This window comes from Somniosus microcephalus, chromosome 3 (genome assembly GCF_052327205.1).
Source record: "Somniosus microcephalus isolate GS21.2 chromosome 3, FLI_Smic_1.0, whole genome shotgun sequence".
NCBI classification, from domain to species: Eukaryota; Metazoa; Chordata; class Chondrichthyes; order Squaliformes; family Somniosidae; genus Somniosus; species Somniosus microcephalus.
The window spans coordinates 306235816-306250677 of record NC_140989.1 but is presented as its reverse complement, the minus strand read 5'-3'; the positions used below and the strand labels follow the sequence as shown (position 1 = coordinate 306250677).

The following is a 14862-nucleotide window of genomic DNA, read 5'->3' as shown; positions in this document are numbered from 1 at the left end:
ACCGGGAGTCAATGTAGGTCAGCGAGCACAGGGGAGATGGGTGAACGGGACTTGGTGTGAGTTAGGACACGAGCAGCTGAGTTTTGAATCACCTCAAGCTTACGTAGGGTAGAATGTGGGAGGCCAGCCAGGAGTGCTTTGGAATAGTCAAGTCTAGAGGTAACAAAGGCCTGGATGAGGGTTTCAGCAGCGGATGAGCTGAGGCAGGGGCGGAGACGGGCGATGTTACGGAGGTGGAAGTAGGCGGTCTTTGTTATGCTGCGGATATGTGGTCGGAAGCTCATTTCAGGGTCAAATATGACACCAAGGTTGCAAACTAAGTGAAATATCTGTGCATTTCACCTTCCTCCGATCATCTATTTGGATTATGAAAACGTACCAATGGAAGATTATGACATTAAGAGACACATCTGTAATCCATTTTTTTTCCAGAAACCTTCTACTTAACCACCAGGACAGGGGCAGCATTTAAAGGGAAGGGAGACTTTCACTTCCAGCAGATCCTGGCTTTTGATGTTTCGCGTGTGTGGCGCCACCTTCGGGCTGCTGCTGGAAGAACGCCTGGAAAAAGTTTTTTTTCCCCTCCCGTGCAGTGAGAAGTTGAGAGAGCAGAGTGTTAGCCCCTGAAGTGACATGCTGACATGCCGAGCAGTACCCGCCTTCCTCTGCTTGTTCAAATAAGAGGCAGCAAGCTGAGCAGCTGAGCCAAGCATCTCCTGTGCGATCGCGGGGAGGGCCCGGGGGAGATGCTTTTTAAAAACCTTTGCTTCCCCATCACGATCACCTCATTCAATAAAAGAAAACTTTCTGGGGGAGGATCGTCCATGCTCCCGGGGCAGCATGGCGGCTTGTGGCGTCCAGCTTCCATACGGTGATCGCATCATCCCAGATCAAGGAGCTGTATGATCTTGCGAGCTCACTCGCCGCACTTTCTGCAGCTTTTACTCGCTCCCAGACTTTTTATATAAAAACCAGAAAGTTGGATGGAAGGCACGATGCAGGCTCACGCCGGGCTGCTGTGGGTTGTTGTGAGTATAGTTGTACAAAGCGTAACCTCCAAGGAGAATAATCTCCGAGACACGGGACAATGTGAACTTCCCAAGTCGGTGAGTTACTTCGCTTTTTTGTTGTTGCTTCATGTCACTTCTCCAACTTGTGCTTTCCAAGTCCCCGTTCGCCAGTATCTGCCCCAGACAGACAGACAGACAGAGCCCTTTGCTGCTGAGGATTTGCATTCGGCACTTTGACGGAGGTTTGGGGAAATGCTGAAACTCATCACCTCGAGAACGGTTCGCTTGGATTTGAAGAAAAGCCGATCGATTTGACTGTCCCTCTGCCATTCCCACCGCTCTCCTGTTAACCCAGTCCCTCTGCGCAACTCACCTTTCTGCGCGAATGCTTGACTACTTTTTGTTTTTGAAATGTATAATTCTGGAGAATGCTCCCCCGCTTTATTTGTACATGTGTGCACCTTGAGTGGTTTGTCAGGATAGCCAAGTACTTGTTTAAAATGTTAAACAGTTCCCACCTTTTTTGGGGGGAACTTTTTTCGTTGTGTTTGATGATATGTGATTTGACATTAAATTCTGCTCCTTTTTCTTACTAAATCACAGCAAAGGGACATGAACTCGTTCCTCTGGACGATCCGACGAGAGCCTCCCGCTTATTTATTTGGGACCATTCACGTCCCTTACACCCGAGTCTGGGATTTTGTGGCGGATAACTGCAAGAGGGCTTTCCAACACAGTAACAGTGTGTACTTCGAGCTCGACCTGACCGACCCGTACACCATCTCAGCCCTCACCAGCTGTCAGATGCTGCCTCACGGGGAGAACCTGCAGGATGTCCTCCCGAGAGACCTGTACAGGAGGCTGAAGAGGCACCTGGAGTATGTCAAGGTGATGATGCCGCTGTGGATGACCCCGGACCAGCGGGGCAAGGGGCTGTACGCCGATTACCTCTTCAATGCCATCGCCGGCAACTGGGAGAGGAAGAGGCCGGTGTGGGTGATGCTGATGGTGAACTCGCTGACTGAGGCTGACATCAGGTCCAGAGGGGTGCCGGTGCTCGACCTCTATCTCGCTCAGGAGGCCGAGAGGATGAAGAAAAGGACCGGGGCAGTGGAGCGAGTGGAGGAGCAGTGCCACCCACTCAATGGGCTCAATTTCTCCCAGGTAAGGGGGGGGGGGGGGCGAAGAAAGGTCAGGGGGCCACTTTCCCAAAATAAAAAAACCCTGGGTGTGTTGCTCAATGGAGCACTAAAGTGCTGCAGCTAAATGCGACGAGTACCTGATGGCCACCTGAATGAGAGTGGAATACTGACGGGGTTTTATTGGGATGTTGTTCTCAGTGCAGTTTGCAGATGACACATTGCTGTGATATTTCAGACGGGTGGACAGGTCTTGAGCACCAACTGTTGAGGTGCAAAAAAGAAAAGTTTGAGGAGTTCTTCCATTTGTGGAAAAGTGTTGCGATCACCGCCAACTTCTTTCATGGTCCGGAGCCTGGTCCATGTTTCGTGCACAGAAACCCGAAAGCGCAACGGGCTGTCTGTCCCCCTCCAGTCCACATTTCATTGTCTGCTTATAGCGTTTCCCGCATCATCTTCCACCGGGACATCACGGATCTTTATTTCGGTGCCAGGGAGTGATGCTGTGTTTTTAGATCGTTGAGCAAACGGCAGGTTTTCAGTTTAAGGCAAAATTCACTCGCGTTGAACCATCCGTAAACGGTATATTTAAACCATTGCAGTTTATCTACTAACTGAGAAGGACGGACGCTCGCTGGTTTCCAGTGGTCCCGGGTTAAATAGTTATGGTTTTCTATTATCAGATATGACCCATGTAGCACGACGCACTTAATATTTTACACCTACAACGTCCTGGAAAGATAAAGACACAGAAAAATCTCATTAAACTGCGTTGCTTTGAATTTCGTAGCATTGCAATAAGTTAGATGAATGGATATGATCTTGGAGAGAATTCGTTTCCAGGCTTCATAAAATGACTTCTGAATTCCGGTGAGAAGATTAATGCTCTAATCTGAGAGGAAGGATTTCAGTTCAGCAAACACTTCCTATCAACACCTCCTAATTACTTTGCAATAGTTGTAACTTTTCGGTTCAGAATTATTATGGGATTTTGTTAGCTCCCTTCAGCTAAAAAAACTGGACATAAATTCCTCAAACTGCAAACTTGAGTAGGAACATCCACAAAGTCCGTGTCCAGGAGGTTGGGAAGTCAAAGTCTGCAGACATTGTTCTTGTTTTATTTTGCCTTTTTGTAGGTGCTAATTTGTTTTAAAATCTTTAAAATAAAAGTAGAAAAACATGAAGAATGTCTCTATGTGGTTCAGAGTTTCTAACTCTGAGCAGTAAAGGCCAGAAAGATCCAAAATTTGATCCTTCTTCTCCTTCTTAGGCAGTCCCTCGGAACCGAGGATGACTTGCTTCCACATTAAAAATGAGTTCTCGGGTGACTGATTAGTCCAATGCGGGACCTACAGTCTCTGTCACAGGTGGGGCAGACGGTGGTTGAAGGGGCGGGTGGGTGGGGTGCTTGGGTTGACGTGCGCTCCTTGCACTGCCTGTGCTTGGCTTCTGCTTGCTCCCGGCGGAGAGACTCGAGGTGTTCGGCGCCACTTTGTGCGGTCTGGGGCCAGGGATTCCCAGGTGTCGGTGGGGATGTTACACTTTTTCAAGGAGGCTTTGAGGGTGTCCTTGAAGCATTCTCCTCCACTTTGTGCGGTCTTGGGCCAGGGATTCCCAGGTGTCGGTGGGGATGTTACACATTTTCAAGGAGGCTTTGAGGGTGTCCTTGAAGCGTTTCCTCTGCCCACCTGGGGCTCTCTTGCCATGTCGGAGCTCCGAGTAGAGCGCTTGTTTTGGGAGTCTCATATCAGGCATGTGAATGATGTGGCCCGTCCATCGGAGCTGATCGAGCGTGGTCAAAGCTTCGATGCTGGGGCAGTGGTAAGGGTGTTACAACTGGTCACAGTGCCCTTGTGTGGATGTTGGATCAGAGCAAGATTGGACCCACCTTTGAATAATGGTCCTTTGGGTGAGGTACCAAGGGGGGATTGCTGCCTTCTCCTTGACTGTTGTATCCTAGCATGGGAGTCCACACTGTCGGGGAGATTTGGGTGGGATGTGTGTGTGTGTGGGGGGGGGGAAGACAATCACTTGTGGGAGTTCACACTGTCAGGGAGGTTTGGGTGGGGAGTGTGGGGGGTGGAGGAGACAATCACTTGTGGGAGTTCACACTGTCAGGGAGGTTTGGGTGGGGAGTGTGTGGGGGGGGGAGACAATCACTGGTGGGAGTTCACACTGTCAGGGAGGTTTGGGTGGGGAGTGTGGGGGGTGGAGGAGACAATCACTTGTGGGAGTTCACACTGTCGGGGAGGTTTGGGTGGGGAGTGTGTGGGGGGGGAGACAATCACTGGTGGGAGTTCACACTGTCGGGTAGGTTTGGGTGGCGAGTGTGTGGGGGGGGGAGACAATCACTGGTGGGAGTTCACACTGTCGGGGAGGTTTGGGTGGGGAGTGTGTGGTGGGGGGAGACAATCACTGGTGGGAGTTCACACTGTCAGGGAGGTTTGGGTGGGGAGTGTGGGGGGTGGAGGAGACAATCACTTGTGGGAGTTCACACTGTCGGGGAGGTTTGGGTGGGGAGTGTGTGTGTGTGGGGGGGGGGGGAGACAATCACTGGTGGGAGTCCACACTGTCGGGGAGGTTTGGGTGGCGAGTGTGGGGTTGGAGGAGACAATCACTTGTGGGAGTTCACACTGTCGGGGAGGTTTGGGTGGGGAGTGTGTGGGGGGGGGAGACAATCACTGGTGGGAGTTCACACTGTCAGGGAGGTTTGGGTGGGGAGTGTGTGGTGGGGGGAGACAATCACTGGTGGGAGTTCACACTGTCGGGGAGGTTTGGGTGGGGAGTGTGTGGTGGGGGGAGACAATCACTGGTGGGAGTTCACACTGTCAGGGAGGTTTGGGTGGGGAGTGTGTGTGGGGGGAGTTGGGGGGAGACAATCACTGGTGGGAGTTCACACTGTCAGGGAGGTTTGGGTGGGGAGTGTGTGTGGGGGGGGAGACAATCACTGGTGGGAGTTCACACTGTCGGGGAGGTTTGGGTGGGGAGTGTGTGGGGGGGGAGACAATCACTGGTGGGAGTTCACACTGTCAGGGAGGTTTGGGTGGGGAGTGTGTGTGGGGGGGGAGACAATCACTTGTGGGAGTTCACACTGTCAGGGAGGTTTGGGTGGGGAGTGTGTGGTGGGGGGAGACAATCACTGGTGGGAGTTCACACTGTCAGGGAGGTTTGGGTGGGGAGTGTGTGTGGGGGGGGAGACAATCACTTGTGGGAGTTCACACTGTCAGGGAGGTTTGGGTGGGGAGTGTGTGTGGGGGGGGAGACAATCACTTGTGGGAGTTCACACTGTCAGGGAGGTTTGGGTGGGGAGTGTGTGTGGGGGGGGAGACAATCACTTGTGGGAGTTCACACTGTCAGGGAGGTTTGGGTGGGGAGTGTGTGTGGGGGGGGAGACAATCACTGGTGGGAGTTCACACTGTCAGGGAGGTTTGGGTGGGGAGTGTGTGTGGGGGGGGAGACAATCACTGGTGGGAGTTCACACTGTCGGGGAGGTTTGGGTGGGGAGTGTGGGGGGTGGAGGAGACAATCACTGGTGGGAGTTCACACTGTCAGGGAGGTTTGGGTGGGGAGTGTGTGTGTGTGGGGGGGGGGGGAGACAATCACTGGTGGGAGTTCAGGCTGGAATGGGAGGGTAGCCCAAGAGACTTCTCTTCCCCAAGGTTCTTCTGGTTAAAAGGTTATTTTCTACCTATTTTATAATGTGAGAAATGATAAGCAAGTGGTACGACTATCAATGCTGATGTAAGGTTGTTACAGTAACTGGATAGTTAATACTAATACGATAGCAAAATACTGCAGATGCTGGAAATCCGAAAAAGCAACAGAAAATGCTGGGAAAACTCAGCAGGCCAGGCAACATCCGTGAAGAGAAATAGAGTCGACGTTTCACCCGGCATTTTCTGTTGTTATAGTTAATACTAATATTTAATGTTACCTAAATTACTTTTGTCTCTAAATTTTTAAATAAATTAATTGGAACTTATTAACAGAAAGTCATTATATTTGTATTATCTGTTAATTTGAACATTTTTGTGTACAAAATGTCTTCTGTGCTGTTTTGTTTAAATTGCATGATTCAAGTACTGAATAATTCAAATTATTTGGCAGAAGAAAATGACTGAATTAAATGGAGGAGACTGTACAACCATCTTAAAGCTGTAAAAGTGACTCTCCTGTTGTTGAATGCAACAAGGCTGTTTGATTAGGTGGTTGCAAGCCTTGGATTTGAATATATTAAACAAATACTGACTTGGGGAAAGTGACAGTATTTGTTTAGCAGAATCTGGGTTTTCTGGGCTTTTGCGTCTGGGTTGATCAAATAACTACTGACACATAAAATATAAACTGGAAAGAAACAGAAATAATCTACACAAGGTACAAGGTAAATGTAGGAATCTCATGAAAACTGTTGCTTAGTGTTTGACTGGGACCTAATTTGGCTTGCGATGGAAGGAATAATTCATTTCCACTTAAAATGCAGAAGCAGAATTGCCCTGCTGGATGTGCCTTTCAATAAGAATAAAACAGGATTTAGTGTTGTTCTCTTTTATCTTGTAAATCTGTTAGATTTTTTAAAACTCTGTTTTAATGAACTGTCTTTGTGTAATTTCATCTGCCTGTGCTTTTTTTATTTTGATTGTGTCTTGTAAACCCAATGTGATTCTTGGGGGGATCTTCCCAGCTCTCACCTGCTGCTCTTTACATTGTCCTTTAACTGATAATGAAAACTCAACTCTCTTGCTTGTTCGCTCTCTTACTCCACCTCCTGCGAATGGCAGGAAGCCCTAGCTGTCCTGGACGTAGAATGATGTGATTGTCTTAGCAACAGGAGGAGGATGAAGGAGGTGCATTGATATAATGATGTGCTAATAGTCGATTAATGAGGCCACGCGGAGCATCAGCAGTGAATGGCTGGAGGTTGGCAGGATGTAAATCTGAAGGGTTTGCAGGTAGTCAGAGGAGCCTGTGCATTTACACAGGAGGGAAGCAACACAGACACTGATGTCAACACCTGCTGTTAAATCAGGCACAGGGGCATGGTATCAGTGCAAAGGACATTGATGAACATACAAAGGATACAAACAGACTTTTATAAAAGGTTGTGAGCGATTTGCAGCTTTGGTTAGTGTGATGTACTTGGCATTTGCAACTGTGAAACAGAAATCCATCAGTATTCTAAAGAGAGAGTATTCAGGAAATATAGGACTTAAAATATGGTACAAAATGTAACATTTTAAAACATCTGTCACCAACAACAACTTGTATTTCTTTAGCACCTTTAATATAGAAAAATGTCCCCATGCACTTCACAGATGTGTATCAGTGCTCTATTGCCAAGTGCATTGTATAATTTGTGCACACTGAGCCATGCAGGGCAGGAGGCTCCCAAGTTTGGTACCTGGGCCTAGAAATTGGGTTCTGGTCTTGCCAGGGCTGTAGCGCCAGAAAGTTTGCGCCAGCGGTAATGCGGCAGCGCCCGCCGAAAATTCGGGTGCGCCGGGCCCAGACGGCGGCGGGCGCTAAAACCCTCCTTTAGCGCCTCAAAACGGGCGTGAACTTGGGTTTCCCGGCGCTAATCCCCCGCTGTGGCACCCGATGCGGTGCGGCAGGCGGGGGAACTGCAGGCCTCCTCCTCCTGTTAAGGAGGAGCTGCCTGCAGCCGACAACTGTCCGGCGGATTGACCCGACATCTGAGCCCGGCACCTCGGGGAAGTGCCGGGCTCGCATGAGACACTGATCAGGGCCGCGGGGGGGGAATGCAAGAGTCCGGGAAGGGAGGTGCGGGCAGGCGGCCGCCGGGAACGCGGCCGGCCGCCGCTCCACCTTTATGCGCCGGCGCACACTGGGGGAAGACTCTGTTGCCAGAGTCTTAATTGCGCCTGCCACGGGCGAGGCGGGCGCAACTGAATGTCGGCTTGGGGCCGGGTTACCACGGCAACCGGGACGCTGCGCACACCAATGACGTCATCGGTGCCGGCGCAGCGCTACCGGTGCAACGCCGATTTAGGGCCCCAGGGAATTTCTCAACTGGCCATAACTCCGGCGCTAGGCCCTCTAGCGCCTCAAATGCGGCGCTAAGCCTACCGAATTTCTAGGCCCTGGTCTCTAGCATTACATTCAATTCATGATTTTATTAATACTATTTACTGATTTTGCACCATTGTTTAAATGCATGCAATTTACAGGTATAACAGGAGAGAGGGAGCAAAAAATTCACTTGGGTAGAAGGGATAAAATTGCTTGCAATTCATGGAGATAGAAAGGAGGTGGGGATCTTCACTATGTCTCTCGCTACCTCTCCTCAGTGAATAGTGCAAATCAATAAATCATTAACAAAATCATGAGTGTTGGAAATGCTGGGTCTCTGCTGAGCTAACTGATCTCAGCCAAGGCAGTGCTAGAAGTGCTACAATAGCAATAGCACCCTATGGCTAAGGGAAAAAATAATCCTGCTCCTGATTGCTATCCAATGACTCCTGCTGGAAAGTGTGCTTGTATGGACAAGATTGTTCTCTCACGTGACCCCATGTCAAATAGCCTGCCAACATTCATTAAAGAAATAACTTGCATTTATATAGTGCCTTGTCACATCCTCAGGGCATCCCAAAGTTCTATGGATGTTCCTGTGTTCTCAGTGAAAGTATCCAAAGTTGCACTTAAATTATAAGTGCCTCAGGTTTGTCTGTGTAAAACAAGTACAGTCGTGCTTTATGACTTCAAATTTTCAGCACAATATTTTTAAAATGTATGTAGTTGAGCAATGTTACTTTAAATGTCACACTCAATAAGGCACATTTTTACTGCCCAGACTGTACCATGTTTCATAGGGTGAGGAGAAGGAGGGAGTGGGGTTGGGGGTTATATCCTGGGCTTGATGCGCTGCAGTCACTGCAGTTCATTTCTCTTTGGTGGCAATGTGTTACCCGTCCTGTTAGTGACATTGCTGGCTGTTGACAGAGCTGTGTTGCTGTAGCGATTACGTTTGATCAGGAGATGATTTGTAAAGCTTGAGCTGAGATTTTCTATTGCAATTTATATGTATTGTCACCGATGAAGAAAAGTATCCTTTGGAAGTTAGAGCATTATCACCTCAGTGGAAACTTTTGGAGCCAAGTTGAGAAAGCTCAACTGCAGAGCTGCTATATTAGATGCCAATACTTGGATGCAGGGTAGTGTAAAGTTTAGGTATACACACTTTCTCTCTGCTCCAATGAAAATGCCAAATTATAGCGCAAGAGCAGACTGTTAATGTGGTGACATCTCATCCTTATTTGCAGCATCACACCCTCCTCTACTTTATCAAGGTGGCAGTAACTTACAAGATAGCACTTCCCAATAACAAAAATAAAGACAGTAATACACTTTAGATCAGTCAGCATCTGTAAAGAGAAAATACAAATCTTCCTTCGTGGCTCAGTATGGAGATTATCTGCTGAGCTATCGGGAAGCTTTTGATGAATACTTTGCATTTGCAAAACTATTGACTTCTTTATTTTCTAACATTTGTAATATTTAAGTCACTTGAGGTGGGGAGAAGGGATACAAACAAATGAGGGTCTCAGCTGCTAAATGCACTGTAAAATTAAGCTATACATTCCAGAAAGGTTTGAGGTTGAATTCCTGGCTGGCACTGACTTTGCTGGGCTATGCTTGAGTGGTAGTAGGCTGCTACAGTTAGCCTCAGCATCCCTGGGCTAGAGAGGGGAGAACTGCAGCACTAATTACAATTCAGTCAGGGTGAAATAGGACATGAGCGGAGACGCCAAACAGGTGCTACAGCATCGGTCGCCCGTTTTACGCCCCACTCAGTATCTAATTCCATTGACCTCACTAGAAGTGAATATTGGGCATGTCGTATAACAGGCGGCAAAAACGATTCTGCCTGTTTTGCGTCCCTGCCCGAGTCCAGTTTCACCCCCGGTGACCTCTGTTGGAAGGGGTGCATGTGCGGATCTTGGGCGGGGTCAAGGTTGAGCTTTGGCAATGATGCCCCACGGTTGAATAGTCTGCAGACATTTGCCTAGGCTCTCAGATGAAAACCTGACCTTTGTTGAAGTACCAGAGAGTGGCGGTGCCTGTGGAACCAGAACCCAGCATCTGCCTTCAGGAAAGGAAGAAAGAATATTTTGGAAAGATATGATTAAAAAAAACAACCAGCTAAAACCTAATCTGTATTTTATATAACCGTGATGTATTTGGATGTAGAATTTGCCAGAAAGCCACTTAGCAATTGTCAGCCCTGGGTTTTGTGAGCAGGGGGCACCATTTGGATTAGTGTCCCTTCAGTTCAAGATACTGATCCAGAACATTTAATCATTTTAGAATTCAGCACTGGCTGGAATACACAGCGGCCGTTGATCACTGCTCAGTGTCATGATGTCTGATCCAGAAGTAGAAGAATCTGATCTCAGCAAGATTTAGTCTCACAGGCCGTGTCAGCAAACAGCTTCAACAGATCTACTAATTTTCTGATTTCTAGATTGTTAGACTACACAGCTAAATTACTCATATTTCAACAGAGTAAATCACATACTGTCTGATATCTGGAGAGAGTCCAGATACAAAGTCTGTCCACACTGGCTGTGCACACACAATACCTACTCATGGGAGGGTTAGTTTCCGAAGAGGACTATGACCATGTTGTGATGTCATGGAGTATTCTGTGGTATTATGTTGACTCCTGCTGTTACACTGGGCTCTCCTCCAACTCCGGGGTAGGGTGGAGACAGTTGAATTGCTGTGTGCTACATTTTTTGCAGTAAATTTGTAACGCTATGGGCATAAATTTAGTATGAAATTTGTGGTATGCCAGATATATTAATAATGTAATTAAGAGCAGCCTTAAAGCACTTGGCATGGGAAGGGGGAACTAGGTCAGGACGATGAAGAAAAAAAATGAATGGGGGAATGAAGGCACAGAATCAGAGCCAACCCTAATTCTGGCGTGCGTCATGTCCTTGGGAAGGGGTCTGTTCCACTCTTGCCTATGTTGGGAATGTTTTTGCAGTACCCAAGAGGACAGTCCAGGCTTGAAGGCACTTGGACAGATTTATCCCATGGGAGTATATTAATGCTCTGACTGGGTTATTTTTCATGGATTTTGATCTGGGTAAATCACCAGCACACTGCCCCATAGCTCTTTAATGTGACTGGAACTTACCGTCTAACAGAAAAGTAACATAAAAGTAAAGATTAATTTCTCCCCTGAGGGAACCCAGATCAAAAAGGATTCCAGCATTGCCTGTAATCGAGTAACATTTTACATGGTTCCTGGAGTTGTTATAAAGTAACATAACTGGAGGTTTCTATAAAAAATCACAATCTTTAAGGTAAAATTGACATTGTGAGGAGTCATACAATCTAACACATCCCTCATCCAGTTTTAAGAGAGGTCTTACAATCCTTTGGTTCAGGCAATTATTTAGTCTGCCACCCTGGGCTGAGCTGCAGGGGTGTAATAGCGTTTAGTTCAAATGGAACGCGGAAGGAACAACAAATGTCTCTGTACCTTTATAAGATCACCTACACTATGCCAATCTTTAATAAGAAGCTCTAATTTGTGTACAGTTATTGATGAGGAAGGAACTTTATTGTTTCCTGCTAAGAGCTGATCCGAGAAAGAGAAAGGAAAATCAACTTGAAAGCCTGCAGTTTCTTTAGGCCAGGTTATTGAAGGACACCTCATGAGAACGGAGTTTTGTCAGTGTCATTTCTGTTGCAGCAAATAAATTGTTGATTTTATTTGCAATTTATTAAAACATGAAATGATGAGCAACTTACAACCAGAAATTCTTGGACTGCAAGCACACTTAATTTAATGTGCATAAATACAGTGCTTAAGGGCATTTCAGTTAAAAGAGTAGAAATCGAAAACAGCATGACTGCACAAGTATTAACAACCCTCCAGAACCTGACTCCATGCCCATTCTTCACATATGGCCCTGCTGAGCTAGCATTGGCCGATTCTTTTTTGACCATGGAGATATCACTGGTGTGTCCAATCCTGTCTTCACACAATATTCAGAAGTGGGAAGTCTGACCAATAGTTTTTTCCTCCCTAATCCAGAGACGCAGGCTAGTTGTAGTGATCTCACTGTACAGGGACAAATCTGATACACCACAAGATGCATTTACCCACTGAGTCATTAGGAAAACCTCACAGACCCAATTTGCAATCGCCGTTCATCCATTGCATTTGTTCTTTTTTTAAATTAGTTTATGGGATGTGGGCGTCGCTGGCAAGGTCAGCATTTATTGCCCATCCCTAGTTGCCCTTGAGAAGGTGATGGTGAGCCGCCTTCTTGAACCGCTGCAGTCCGCGTAGTGAAGGTACCCCCACAGTGCTGTTAGGGAGGGAGTTCCAGGATATTGACCCAGCAACAATGAAGGATCGGCAATATACTTCCACATTAGGATGGTGTGTGACTTGGAGGGGAACTTGGAGGTGATGGTGTTCCCATGCGCCTGCTGCCCTTGTCCTTCTAGACAGTAGAGGTCGCGGGTTTGGGAGATGCTGCCAAAGAAGTCTTTGCGAGTTGCTGCAGTGCATCTTGTAGATGGTACACACTGCAGCCACTGTGCGCAGGTGGTGGAGGGAGTGAATGTTTAAAGTGGTAGATGGGGTGCCAATCAAGCGGGCTGCTTTGTCCTGGATGGTGTCGAGTTCCTTGAGTGTTGTTGGAGCTGCACTCATCCAGGCAAGTGGAGAGTATTCCATCACACTCTTGACCTGTGCCTTGTAGATGGCGGAAAGGCTTTGGGGAGTCAGGAGGTGAGACAGTCGCCGCAGAATACCTAGCCTCTGACCTGCTCTTGTTGCCACAGTATTTATGTGGCTGGTCCAGTTAAGTTTCTGATCAATGGTGACCCCCAGGATATTGATGTTGGGGGATTCGGCGATGGTAATGCCGTTGAATGTCATGGGGTGGTGGTTAGACTCTCGCTTGTTTGAGATAGTAATTGCCCGGCACTTGTGTGGTGCAAATGTTACCTGCCACTTATCAGCCCAAGCCTGAATGTCGTCCAGGTCTTGTTGCATGCGGGCATGGACTGCTTCATTATCTGAGGAGTTGTGAATGGTACTGGACACTGTGCCGTCATCAGCGAACATCCTCACTTCTGAACTTATGATGGAGGGAAGGTCATTGATGAAGCAGCTGAAGATGGTTAGGCCTAGGACACTGCCCTGAGGAACTCCTGCAGTGATGTCCTGAGGCTGTGATGATTAACCTCCAACAACCACAACCATCTTCCTTTGTGCTTGGTATGAGACTTTCCCCCCTGATTCCCATTGACTTCAGTTTTACTAGGACTCCTTGATGCCACACTCGCTCAAATCTGTCTTGATGCCAAAGGCAGTCACTCTCACCTCACCTCTGGAATTCAGCTCCTTTGTCCTTGTTTGGACCAAGGCTGTAATGAGGTCTGGAGCTGAGTGGTCCCGGTGGAACCTAAACTGAGCATCGGTGAGCAGGTTATTGGTGAGTAAGTGCCGCTTGATCGCACTGTCGACGACACCTTCCATCACTTTGCTAATGATTGAGAATAGACTAATGTGGTGGTAATTGGATGGATTGGATTTGTCCTGCTTTTTGTGAACAGGACACACCTGGGCAGTTTTCCACATAGATGCCAGTGTTGTAGCTTTACTGGAATAGCTTGGCTAAAGGCATGGCTAGTTCTGGAGCACAAGTCTTCAGCACTACAACTGGGATGTTGTCAGGGCCCATAGCCTTTGCTGTATCCAGTGCGCTCAGCCGTTTCTTGATATCGCATAGAGTAAATCGAATTGGCTGAAGACTGGCTTCTGTGCTGGTGGGGACCGCAGGAGGAGGCTGATATGGATCATCCACTTGGCACTTCTGGCTGAAGATGGTTGCAAATGCTTCAGCCTTGTCTTTTACACTCACGTGCTAAGCTCCACCATCATTGAGGATGGGGATATTCATAGAGCCTCCTCCTCCTGTTAGTTGTTTAATGGTCCACCACCATTCACGACTGGATGTGGCAGGACTGCAGAGCTTTGATCTGATCTGTTGATTGTGGGATCGCTTGGCACTGTCTATAGCATGCTGCTTCCGCTTTTTAGCATGTATGTAGACCTGTATTGCAGCTTCCCCAGGTTGGCACCTCATTTTTAGGCATGCCTGGTGCTGCTCCTGGCATGCACTTCTACACTCCTTATTGAACTAGGGTTGGTCCCACGGCTTGATGGTAATGGTAGAGTGAGGGATATGCTGGGCAATGAGGTTACAGATTGCGGTGGAATACAATTCTGCTGATGCTGATGGCCCACAGCTCCTCATGGATGCCCAGTTTTGAGCTGCTAGATCTGTTCTGAATCTATCTCATTTAGCCAGGATTTTATTGAATGGTGGAGCAGGCTCGAGGGGCCGTATGGCCTACTCCTGCTCTTATTTCTTATGTTCTTATGTTCTAGCATGGTGATAGTGCCACACAACATGATAGAGGGTGTCCTCAGTGTGAAGACAGGACTTCATCTCCACAATGACTGTGCAGTGGTCACCGCTACCAATGCTGTCATGGACAGATGCATCTGCGACAGGTAGACTGGTGAGGATGAGGTCAAATAGGTTTTTCCCTCATGTTGGTTCTCTCGCCACCTGCCGCAGGCCCACTCTGGCAGCTATGTCCTTCAGAACTCGGCCAGCTCGGTCAGTAGTGTTGCTACTGAGACACTCTTGGTGATGGAC

The 14862-nt window shown here is 47.9% G+C and overlaps 1 protein-coding gene across 1 annotated transcript in view; it reads left to right on the top strand.

Annotated features, from left to right (window-relative positions):
* Positions 1-561: 561 nt before the first annotated feature.
* The window catches only part of trabd2b (TraB domain containing 2B), a 539596-nt gene continuing 525295 nt past the window's right edge, over positions 562-14862 (top strand). Inside the window, exons 1-2 of the mRNA XM_085982884.1 lie at positions 562-1106; positions 1614-2174. Of these exons, the coding sequence (XP_085839010.1) occupies positions 984-1106; positions 1614-2174 (684 nt within the window). The 5' untranslated portion in view covers positions 562-983. The remainder of the gene's footprint in view (positions 1107-1613; positions 2175-14862) is intronic.